Genomic DNA, 12,285 nt, shown 5'->3' with positions numbered 1-12,285 from the left:
GGGGGGAGAGTTACTAACCCGACGCCCAAACCCAAGTTTTTAACGTTCTTGTGGGTGAACGCGCGGCAGTTCCCCAGGGGGAGGTCAGTGCCCACTTGAGATGAAAGAGGGACCAAGATAAATCCGCGGTTTTGCCATGTTAAAGCCGGTCAGGACCGTTCCTTGGTATCTTCCATCCCCTACGTCACCCTGTTTATAGGTATTATCGGATTAAAAACCCCTAACCTAAAATCTATTGAAATTAATAGCAGTTTTTCTGTTGTGTGGATGTGAGAAAGTAAATCAATAGTCAAAGAATCCAAATCTACTTTGTAGGAGAGCCGAAGAGGCTCTAAATATAGCTTACAAGAGGTCTTAATGTTAACCCGGAAAAAACAGAGTTATGTCTTTTCAATAGGAAAACGAAATTGGGCTCCGTAGAGAAACCAGTTTTCCTGAATAAGACATTAACTATATCTCCAACAGTTAAATATCTGGGGGTATTTCTAGATAGGAAACTCAAATGGAAAGACCATATTCAGGAAAGGGCTACCAAAGTACACAGATGCTGGTCAACTTGTAGAAGGGCTATAGGCTCAAAATGGGGTTTTAATCCTAGAATGATACACTGGCTATACAGAAGCGTAATAAGACCGATTCTTACTTACGCATCTGTTGTATGGTGGACAGCTATGGACAAAAAATACAATGTGGAAACATTGCAAAGGGTCCAAAGAATGTGCTGCCTAGGCATTAGCGGGGCGGTGAGGACTACACCAACTAGGGCTTTAGAGACAATTCTATTTGTCCACCCGATAGAAATACAGGTAAGGTATGAAGCAGCCATCGCGGCTATAAGACTGAAAGCGATGAGTTCACTACGGGTGAATCTATAAATCGAATAGTATCGGACCGGATATCAGAATCAAGTGAAGTAGCTCTGTGTGAAGTTCTAATACCGGACAGAGATATGTGGATCGATGGAACCCTGGCACAGATTCCCGCTGAAAGCTGTGGGTTTACGTACGGGGCTGTGTTAGGGGGGAGAACGGGACTGGGTCTTTATATCGTAGACACGGAAACGAGGACCTCCCTTCGGCTGCCGGATCATAACACGATCCTCCATGCCGAAATCCGAGCGATCACAGAATGTCTGAACTGGTTTAAAACAAATACAAGGCCACTCACAGTTGACATCCTTACGGATAGTAAAGCAGCAATTAGAGCTATAACAAGTAAGGCAACAATATCGAAAACTGTCTTAGAGTGTAAAAATTCAATTAACGACTATTCCCATTATGGCTCGGTAAACATTGTATGGGTACCAGGACACATAGGGACTACGGGAAACGTAGTAGCAAACTCCTCCAAAACATGCCAGGGAGCTACCTACAGTAAGTCTAGACAATGCCAAACTTTTAAAGGCGGCGCGTATAGAACTAAAAGCTTTGACAAAGAATGCTCATGTATCTGTATGGAATATCCAGGAAAAGGGAAAAACTACAAAAATCCTATGGGGAAACCCAGACCAGGACAAAACAAGTGACCTCCTAGTGATGAGTAAAAAGGATATTAGTAGACTGATTGGTGTCCTTACAGGGCATCTAGGACTACAAGCGCATCTGCACAGGATAGTCTGTGCGGAGAATAGTGAATGCAGGGCATGTGGCGAGGACAACGAAACGTTGGAACACTATCTCTGCCACTGCCAGGCTTTCACAAACTTGAGAATTGGTGGATTGGTACCACACGAACGCTGCATTTGTTTAGCTGCCCGGCTAACCCCATTTACCAAGTTGTAGAATTTTTGAGTCTGGATACAGAGAAACCAGAACCTGATAACTGAAATAATACACGATCGAACATATTTGCGTTGCTACAACAATAACAGTTTTCGTACGCTTCCGATGAAAATCTCTGAGTGAGAGTACTCCTTCCTGAAGTGTGGCCCTATTGACAGATTTTCAATTGAAATCCTTCCCAATTTTGATATTAATAATTATGCTCTCCAGCATCTTTTTAATCCATTCAGCCACTGTATGCCTTAAATACCAATGTGCCGGAAATATTCAATTATTTGGTCATATCTTACATCACTAACAGAATGATTAACACCTTATGACACTGATAACTTCCCAGGGCAACAACATAGCTAAAACGTCAAGATGCAAACGATGTTTTCATTAACAACAAATCAAGCACACTGGCTGTGGCAGGTTTATCATGACGTTTTAATATAAACGTAAAGTGAAATATCACGTCTGATCATCCGGTGTGACTGTCAGGAGGGTACATAGGTACTTGCCCACCTATCTTTGCAAAATGGGAGAGTATTTTGTAGAAGAAAATCAAGAGAGAGAGAGCGAGAGAGAACAAACAATTCGATTGCAAATTGACATACAGCTGCTGATAACGAACAAACAAACAAAACGAATGGATGGACGACCGGGTAGACACCTGTTTTCGTATGATATAGCTGGGTTGTTTTTGATATTGGGAAAAAAATTAAACTTGAAAAGATTGCTAACTATGTCCATAGTATTGGGGGGATTTGTTACGAAAAGAACTCTCATTAAGTGAGTATCGAAGAGGTAACGTGGAGTTCTGATAAGTTGATGTTTCGTCTGAAGGCGATAGGCTCTTTGGAGTGTTTTTTTGTGTTGTTGTTATTTATTGATAAGATATCAGAATGAAATTGTGAGCGTTGGAAATCTACTATGAAACTGAAACAATAGTAAGGGGGAAGTTGGCAATAAGAATTGCCCAATAAAATCATAACGTTTTCGGTAATTGAACATTAAAGTTCGAAAGCGCGTCTGTTTTTTTAACGACCTGGCGGACAAATGGTGAAATACTATTGAAGTGTTTGAGAATAAGAAACAAGATTTTACCTTAATTATTAATTATCCACACACACACTCACACATAACTACACAATTCACAATAATAATAAACAATCAAAATGAATACAATTCAAGAATCCTCAGAAGTATCTGAATTCCATGATGAAAAAATTGATGGCAATACCATTTCTAAAATAAAAACTAAAGTCAGTACTAAATCTACTCACAGCAGCAGTACTTCCAGTTCAACTTCTAACGGTGATTCCACACATTCGCCAAATGTGAATGGTAACGGTGCAGCAGCATCACCACCCCCAACAACATCCACCAATGGTTTTACCACTCCCCTGCCGGAGGAACATTTAGAAGATTTGAAAATCATTGGCCATCTCAAAAATATTGAGAAGCTCAATGAGAAACGCAGAGTCTTCTTAAGCAACACCATCACCTCGGAATATTCAAGTGATGAGAAAACTGAATCTACCACCAAGAAAGCAAACAAAGAAACTTCAGAAAACGGCAATGACACTGCCGCCAACAATAATAACAACTACAATGCCAAAAGGGTTCTGGTACGTGAACAACACATTGACAGTTTATCCGATATTGAACAACATACCGCCACAGCAGTACCTACCAACGGTATATCAACAAAATATGCAACTCTGCCTATGAAGGCACCCAGAACTCCGAATACACCACCACCAAAGCCTCCTATGCTAAGTCGTACACGTAGCATTGGTGTTGGTGACAGTCATTCAATGAGTTCTCCCATAGCAACAGCTAACATACCAGAATTCCCCATACCCCAACAAACTGCCTATGACAATAGCGTTGTCGTAACACCCCAACTCAACCAAGATGGTTCTCCCACAACTCCAACATATTCCGTTACCACCACCCAACGTATGCAACCGACAGAAAGTCAAATTGTAACAGCAACCACAATTGCAGAACCCCTTAAAGTGACCTGCATACAATTGGACCCAGAGGAGAATGCCACAGTGGTATTGCGTTCAAATGCCCCTGTTGATGTCAATAATGGCATTGCTGCCGGCTTTGCCCCCGAGGCTTCCACCAAAGATATTCCTGCAAAACATTATGAACGTCTCATTGAAGAGCTGAAATGTCCTGGCTGTGCTTTGCCAATGAAATCACCGATTTATTTGTGCAAAACTGGCCATAGCATTTGCGAACAATGTACCCGGATATTGCTGATGTGCCCACTGTGCAAGGTAAGTGTGGAAGTAGAATTTAGAAACATGCCTATAGATTATGTTTATTGTCTGTATGGTTTTTTATTTATGACATGCTTATTTATCAAATTTCATTTCATTTCGATGAAGGTTATCGGCGTCATTGCACGAAAAAAAAAAAATAGAAAACGAGACCTTTACCCAATTCGATAAACACTCTATCGTGTGGACAAGTAATAATAGTGAAATTGATTTGTTCGTTTTTTTGTTTCATGTAGCGCCTCAATAGTAGGTTTAGTTTTAGATATACTGGATTTCAAATGTTAATTCCATAGCGTATACCTCAAATAAAATCCACTTGATTAATGGCGAGGATTTATTTAGGGTATACGCAATGGAATCGACTTTTGAAATCCAGTGGATTTCGTAAATTTAAACGTACTATTAAAGCCTCGACACATAAGAAGGATGGCATTTTTGCTTAAGTCGTATCTGGTAAATGACTAAATACCAAGTTCGACCTAATTCAAATGTAATTCTGAAATCTTTTTATTAGGTCGAACTTGGTCTTTAGTCTTTTGCCAGATATGACTTCAGCAAGAATGCCATGCTTCCTTATGTTTCGAGGCCTTTAAGCTGAAAATACATCCAACGTTTGAGTAAAGTTTTGTGTCATTTGTGATAGAAGAATAACGAAAAATTGAAACTTGGCAGAGGCAGCACTTTGCCTTTTATTCATCTACCAGAAATGACACAAAACTTTACTCAAACGTTGGATGTGTTTTCAGCTTTAAGGGGTGAGTACATATGCTGCCTTGCCTTCTTCTGATAAAAGAATAAAAAAGAAAAGGGCAACCCAGTTCGAAATTTCCTCGGCCTTCTTTATTCTTTTATTTTTATTATGTCAGAAATGAAGCAGGAAAGCAAGGTAAGCAGGCAAGGCAGCTTATGTACGCAGGCCTTTAGAGTTGAGCTTGTGTCATTAGGAAAATGTGTCATTAATTTGAAACTAACGCCATGTTTACATTAGAGCTTTTTGTCAATAACATTATTGTGATTTAAACTACAAAGAAATTCAAATCACAATAATGTAAAATCTATTATTTTAATTGGAAAATTTTGCCTATTAGGGCGAAGATCATTTTAATATTAATTTTGATTAATTTCTCGTTGCAAGTGAAAAAGGAAAGCCCAAGTTTCGAACCCATACAACCACCATTATGTGACCTGTTTTCGCTGTTGGTGGCTTCTCTGTGATCGAACTTGTAATTCCTCACATGTGATGGGTTTTTTTTACAGTGATGGTCTTTTTTCATTTAACCAAATCGCATTTGAATTAGGTACTACCTGGCCTTTGTTCATTTACATGAAATTGAGCGTGAAGCAAGCAACAAAAGTCACTGTATCTCCACCCGCACAGGTTGAATGGGAAAAAGCTCATCACTGTAAAAAACACATTACCCTACGGTAACCATAAGTAGCGGCCGGTGCACACGACAACTCTACAACGGTATAATGCCTTGGTCCAAACTTTGCATATCGTAATATTTTTGCTTATCTTAGATAATGTTCGAAGATGGTGCTTTTCGGTCCACTACTCCTGGTATCTGCCCCACAAAGGTTCAAAAACATTCGCTAAAAATGTACGCGCAATATCTCTTAAACAGAGCAACCGACTTGGTCCCAGCAGGCACACCCACCTTTCCAGCTGAATGCCCGGGTTCGATTCCCAGTACACACAACATCAAATTTATAACAGTAACGGTTTTAGACCCCAAGTTTTTTAAGGACCGAGTCAATACTTCGTGAATGTTCTATGGCACGAGTGCTGTAAAAAAACCTACAACTCTACAACCTTATAATGCCTTGGTCCAAACTATGCATATCGTAAGGCAGGTTTAATGGAAATCGAAAGTCAGGTTAAATGGGGCGTCTATCAAAAGTTGGACCTATACCGAGAATTCTCTGTAGGAATGTTTCATATTCCCAATGAAGACTATATACGGAATTTTACCCATTTCTGTAGTATAATGCGGCTAAAACCAAGAAAATGACGAAAATCAGGCGGTACCGTTCACTAAGGGCTAAATCAATATGTAGACCTGGGGCTGGATTCTTGTTCTATGAAAATTTGAAATGAAAAATATTTCCTTTATAATTTTTTTCATTTGACAGTTTTCTCCTTTATACAAGTTTTCATTTCACATTTTCATAGAAACAGAATTGATCCCCTGAAAAAAATTATAAAGGAAATATTTTTCATATGAAATTTTCATAGAACAGGAATCCAGCCCCTGCACTGAAATATTTCTGGGAGAAAGTTTTATAGGCCCAAAGAAGACTAAATACAAAATTTCAGCAATTTTGGTGCGATAATGCGGCTAAACCCTTGAAAATATTGGGCGGTACCGTTCTAAATGGGCTATATCAAAACGTGGACCTGTACTGACAAATTTCTTGGAGAAAATTGTGTATCCCCCAGGAAGACTTAGTACCAAATTTTCGCCATTAAAGTACGATAATAAGGCTAAAATCGTACCATTCTACCGTGGGGCTATATCGAAACGTGGACCTGTACTAATAAATATCTGGAGTAAAGTTTTGTAACCCAAAAGAGGAACGCATACCAATTTTTAGCGCTTTTGGCGTCATAATGAGGCTAAAATATTGAAAATAACGAAAATAGGAAGGAAACGTTCTAAAGGGGCTCAACCAAAACGTGGGCCGATATTGTCCATTTCAATACCAAGCATCCTTGGAGTAATATAAACTTCTGTACCAAATTATAAAGCTTGCTTACATGGTTCCAAATTGGACTATGTCGGACCATTCCTTCAGATACCTCCTTCCCAATACTTTTAAGCTTTAAGGCCATGTTTATATTATAGCCTTTTGCGGGGTAACCTTCTTTATGAGGATTTACTTGAAATATAAGCAATGGAATTGACATTTGTAACCCAGTGGATTTGTTAAATCCGGTTATATATAAACGTACTATAATCCAAATTTGTCGGAAAAATGTAATAGTCCAAAAAGGGCTGAAAAAATGGGAAAAAGGATTTTTGTTGTGTAGCCGATATTCGATCTGTCCAAAGAAGAAGTTTATCTTCACATAGGCTGAGAGTATATCTCTGTCGGCAAAGATGACTGATACTTCTTATACCCTGAGACTTTCCTCATCAAAATAATGGTTTTAGATGCCAAGTATGTTTGAAAGAAATTCGTTTCAGACAATTTGGAGTTAATTTAGCCATGACCGTCCATCTATTTGGCTAGCTGGTGCAAAATTTGTCTTGCAAAATTTTACCCAAACTAAGTTTAAGTTCGGTTTGGTTCCATATCGGTTCACTCTTTCGGGTGTCTCCCCCACAAAAGTTTAAAACTTTTCTGTAAAATGGTGTGAACGATAACTTTCGAAGGGAGCACTCCAGTTGGTCCAAACTTTGCACATCGTATTATTCCTTCCAGATTAAGATCGTGTTCGAATATGGACTATGGTAACTCCCAGGGATGAGGTGAAGTTTAAGAGCTCCTCTTGGATTGTTTGAAAATTTTTCAGCAGGTTGTGCTTGCGACGGTTCATTTATTTTCTGGGACAAGTCTATACTTCCTGAGATAATGGCAAGAAACCCTAACGTCACCAACTAAAACGGCAAACCCACAAGATAATTCTCGTAGGGAGTTTCTGATTGGTTCAAACTTTGCACATCGTAATGTTTCATCCAGTCATGTATCAGTGCGTCCTCCGGATAGCTCCCACACAAAATTTAGGAAAAATGCAGCTTGAGGACTCGTCTCGGATTTATTTTAAGTTTTTTTTTTGCAGAAGGTTGATTTCACGGTCCCTATTACAACGGTAAAAGGTTGTCGGGAGTAAGTCCATACTTCATGAGGTTATGGCCCAAAAGCTTCAAAAATGTCTTCCAAAATGCTCGAAATAGACTACGAGTTTACTCGAAGAGTAAAATCGATTAAAAATGAATTGATATATTTTTGGAAAATTGTTTGTATAGTGTTGGTGGGAAGTTTATGGGGGGCAAGTTGAAGGTGGAGAAGCTGGCTGTCAACTTTTTGGATGGGGGAGATTTTTTAGGGGGAGGGGCATACCCTAATTTTTATCGCCGAGTCCGAACGGCATGTCTTAAGGTGTGAACAGAATGAAGTACGCCGCTTTTTCACGCTCAGTTTCATGTAAAAGATTAAAGGCCAAGTACTACCTAATTCAAATGCTGCCTAATTCATTTGAATTAGGTAGTACTTGGCCTTTAGTCTTTTACATGAAACTGAGCGTGAAAAAGCGGCGTATTTCATTGTGTTTCTACCTTTACGGTTGGGGACGGCCGAACTGTTTTTTACTGTACCTTGTACTCAATATTATATGACAATGTGGATAGCTTCATTATTTTTACGCCTGGCACTAGTAGGATCAACATATTAAGTATTCTATTTAGGAGCATGGAAGCAGCAAAACATATTAAGTACGCCCAGCCTGAGGGAATAAGACTGAAATATGACAATAAAATATACAATATTTTCGAAACGTTATACAATATGAATAAAAAAGAATGATTTAGTCTCTGTCATGCACTACGTAAACAACTGATATATCAGCAAAGTACCTATCTATAAATAAATGTGTGTATTTGTATTAATCATTGACTAATATTTATTTAAAAATTCTTATCATTAGAAACTTTAATACCAAGCGCACTCACACACCCGTTGATATGTTATGACATATTTTTGTTTAAATTAAATTCATGGAAAGAGAATTATATAAAAAGTGCATAAAAGTAAAATTTTATCTTTGAGTTGTATTTTTGCAAATATTAATTGTGTTCCCATACTTTTTTAATGGTTAAGCTAGCAAAAGAATTAACTATTCCGACAGTTTATTTTCCTACACAAACTTGTTTGAAAAGTATGGGGACGGAAAACTCGGAAAAATGTATGGCTGCTAGTTTCTACTCCGACAAATTTGGCCTTTGCTTAAGTCATATCTGGTAAATATCTAAAGACCAAGTTCGACCTAATTCCAATGTGATTCTGAAATCTTTTTATTAGGTCGAACTTGGTCTTTAGTCTTTTATCAGATATGACTTCAGTAAGAATGCCATGTTTCTTATGTGTCGATGCCTTCAAGGTAGAAACACAATGGAATTCAAATGAATTAGGTAGTACTTGGCCTTTAATCTTTTACATGAAACTGAGCGTGAAAAAAGCGCCGTATTTCATTCTGTTCACACCTTAAGAGAATAGAGCGTCATTCAGCGTCATTTGTACTTGAAGAGAAGTGCGAGTATTGCTAGTTTTTGGGTTACGGTTACCCATTTCTAGTACAAAGTGGAAACATATTACTAATCTAATGTTTTTATTTATTTAAACATTTATTATAATTTAAAATTATAATAAACTTAAAGCTAAAAAGCACTATCTATTTTCAAATATCCGTGAGTGTTGCCACTTTTCCCTTTCGACTTATACTTGGTCTGTTCCTTTACTTTTGAAAGTGGTAAAACCGGCAAAAGTAGCAAAAGTTGTAATCTGCTTCCATATGAATTGTATGGTGTCTGAAGTAAAGGAACGCTTTTCGAGTAAAAAGTAGTAAAACTTGAAGATTCTTGCACGTAAAGGAACAGAGCTACTAAGTAATATTTATCAACACTGAAATTAACATTGCGCTCTTAAGGTCAGAACAGAATCAATCGTAGCTTGCTTCCCCAAATGTCAAATTATAAAGGAATGCCAGAGCCTCTTTGCAAATCCGCCTGCGTTCCCCTTTAGGAGGCTCTGACATTCCTTTATAATTTGACATTTGGGAAGCAAGCAAAGCAAGCGACGATTGATTCTGTTCTGGCCTTTAAGGCCGAAACTCCTTCAGCTGGGTGCTTGTTTTTCAAATGTCAAAATTAGTTCTTCATGACGCCGCAAGTCACCGCCATTTGTTGCTGTTAAAATTGATTGTGTTGTATCAAATGAATTGTCAAAATGAAATGTCGAATATCAAGCCGAATAAGAATTCCAAAGTTTAAAAAATTGTAACTTCGGCGCCTGAAATCTTCCTTCGTTGAGGGCTGTTCTATTGAAAACAGTACAATTTAATTTCTGGCTTTCACACCAATAACGCAGACCAAGCAAGAAAAATCCATTGAGTTTCTACCTTTACAGTAAATTTAGGCTATTGCTATGGTTATATTTACGAAATCCACTCGATTTCAACTGTCAATTCCATTGCTTAATGGAAATCCTCTCGATTTCGTAAACTTACTATATGCTGGATTTAGCAAATCCAACTGATTTAAGTTGTCATTTTCATAAAATGTCTGTCAAATAAATAGAGATAATGTACTTAATTATCATTTTTGTCTATGAAGCAGTTGTGGAACTCCCTTTAGAGTTATAATGTATAGGATGAACTTTGTCCGGTTAATGAAGTGTATGCCTATGGGAAAGTGGACCTTCAACATTTAAATCTTTTTGTCTGTTCCTTTACTTTTGAAAATGGTTAAACCGGCAAAAGTAGTTAAAGTTGTAAACTGTTCCCATATGAAGTGCATGGTGTCAGAAGTAAAGGAACGCTTTTCGAGTAAAAAGTGTTAAAACTTGAAGATTCTTGCACGTAAAGGAACAGAGCCTTTATTGTCAATTTACTCAAAAGAATTAACTTTTTGGAATTTTTTGTGTATTTCCCACTCAAAAGTTTAATATTGTCTGGTTACGTCCCTGAATTTAACTTGTCTAGGCACAATCTAAAAATACAATTTAAGACCTTGTAATTGAAAATACATACTGTAGATAATATTTTCTACAGATAATTTCTATCCAACTGTAAACATTTCTAAAACGTATATATATTCCAATCAAATATATCATGAATCTTTCTGATTACATGTTACAAAAATACTTTGCAAAAATGATAAACAATCAAAAATATTTTGATAACTTCATTCATAAGAATCAAATCAAATGAAGGAAGAAGATTTTGATCATTCTAATTTTTTTCTTATGACGCAATAGCTACTTGAGTGAAACGTCTTTAGATAACAGGTAGCTAAAGACGTATCAAAAAACTGTTAAATATTGTTCGTATATCTTTCATTTATTTCAATATTTGATACCGATCAAAAGTCAGCAGTCAGGCACTTAATATTGTTTTAATTTTTTTATGATTACATTCATTCGAATCGTTTATTGACGTCAATAATAAACTAAGTAGTAGTAGTAGTAGTTTTTTTCGTAGCATGCGTATACAATTATTATTGTTTTTTCGGTTATTTTATTTTTAAAGTTAGCAACAATTTGAAATTTTTGCAAATTAAGAACAATAATAAGTAAAAATATTAGTTTTGTTGTAGCAACGCAAATATGTTCGTTCGTATATCTTCTTCAGGGGGTTTTTCTGAATGAAAAATCCCCGTAAGTTTTCTCACTTTCTCACGAGGAGTTTTTATTCAGAATATCCCTCCACTTTTCTTGTTCTGGTTCCTCTGTGTCATGCTGCGCCCATATAGAATCAGGCGACAGGTAAATGGGCTTAGCTGGATCAATTAAATAAATCCAGCGGTCCCAATCGTGCCATCAATTCGAGCCCGATACAAATTGAAGCGGCAGTATCGTCCGGATCTTAATTGGACCAAAACCATTTGTGTCTGCCTTAGCAGCTTATACCCCGGTTACACTTAACCGGATTAACCCAGTGGGATTGGGTTTCAAATGTCAATTCCATAGCGCAAAAATCAAATAAATCCTCATGAAGTGGGTTAACCCGGCAAAAAACTCTAGTGTAAACGTACTATTACGTTCTTCTGCTGCGATGGATGGGGTGGTCTCCGAGTACAACATTAACACTAGCCTTGTTCCTTTACTTTTTTAATGGTAAAAGTGGTAAAAGAGAAAAGTTTCAAAATTGCTCTCTCATGAACATTTTTACCAGAAAAGTAAAGGAACGGAAAAATGGTAGATCTTGGTAGCAATGTCCAAAAGAAATATAAAACATAAATTTTCGCCTTTTATTTCACAGTTTTTAATTTAGTTTTGTCAGCGTTCGACTTTTTCTTCTCTGTTTCGTCCATTTTTTCTTCATTGTGAAATAATCGTCAAACACAACCCGAAAAACCAGTTCTACCATTTTTTACCTTAGAAATTTGTCTGGTAGCCTGTGGTAGAAGAGAAAGGCATATGTACTCTCTCTCTTCTCTCACTCTCTTAAAAAATGCTGCCAGTTTTACCATTTTTGGGGTTAAGCAACGCTTTGCAGGTTAAAAATA

At 37.4% G+C, this 12,285-nt stretch overlaps 1 protein-coding gene across 16 annotated transcripts in view; it reads left to right on the top strand.

Annotated features, from left to right (window-relative positions):
• LOC141399058 (uncharacterized) overlaps positions 1-12,285 on the top strand; it is a 118,568-nt gene that overhangs the window by 101,501 nt on the left and 4,782 nt on the right. For 5 of the 16 annotated variants that reach the window (XM_073977066.1, XM_073977076.1, XM_073977074.1 and 2 more), the window contains exon 2: positions 3,052-4,057. In XM_073977066.1, the coding sequence (XP_073833167.1) occupies positions 3,052-4,057 (1,006 nt within the window). Of the gene's footprint in view, positions 1-2,957; positions 4,058-12,285 lie in introns of all 16 variants that reach the window. The other 11 variants (XM_073977072.1, XM_073977077.1, XM_073977075.1 and 8 more) reach the window with 4 other exon arrangements.

Source organism: Musca autumnalis, unplaced genomic scaffold, assembly GCF_047663935.1.
Source record: "Musca autumnalis isolate F117 unplaced genomic scaffold, ASM4766393v1 scaffold_3, whole genome shotgun sequence".
Lineage (NCBI taxonomy): Eukaryota > Metazoa > Arthropoda > Insecta > Diptera > Muscidae > Musca > Musca autumnalis.
This window is presented reverse-complemented; position numbering and strand designations above follow the sequence as displayed.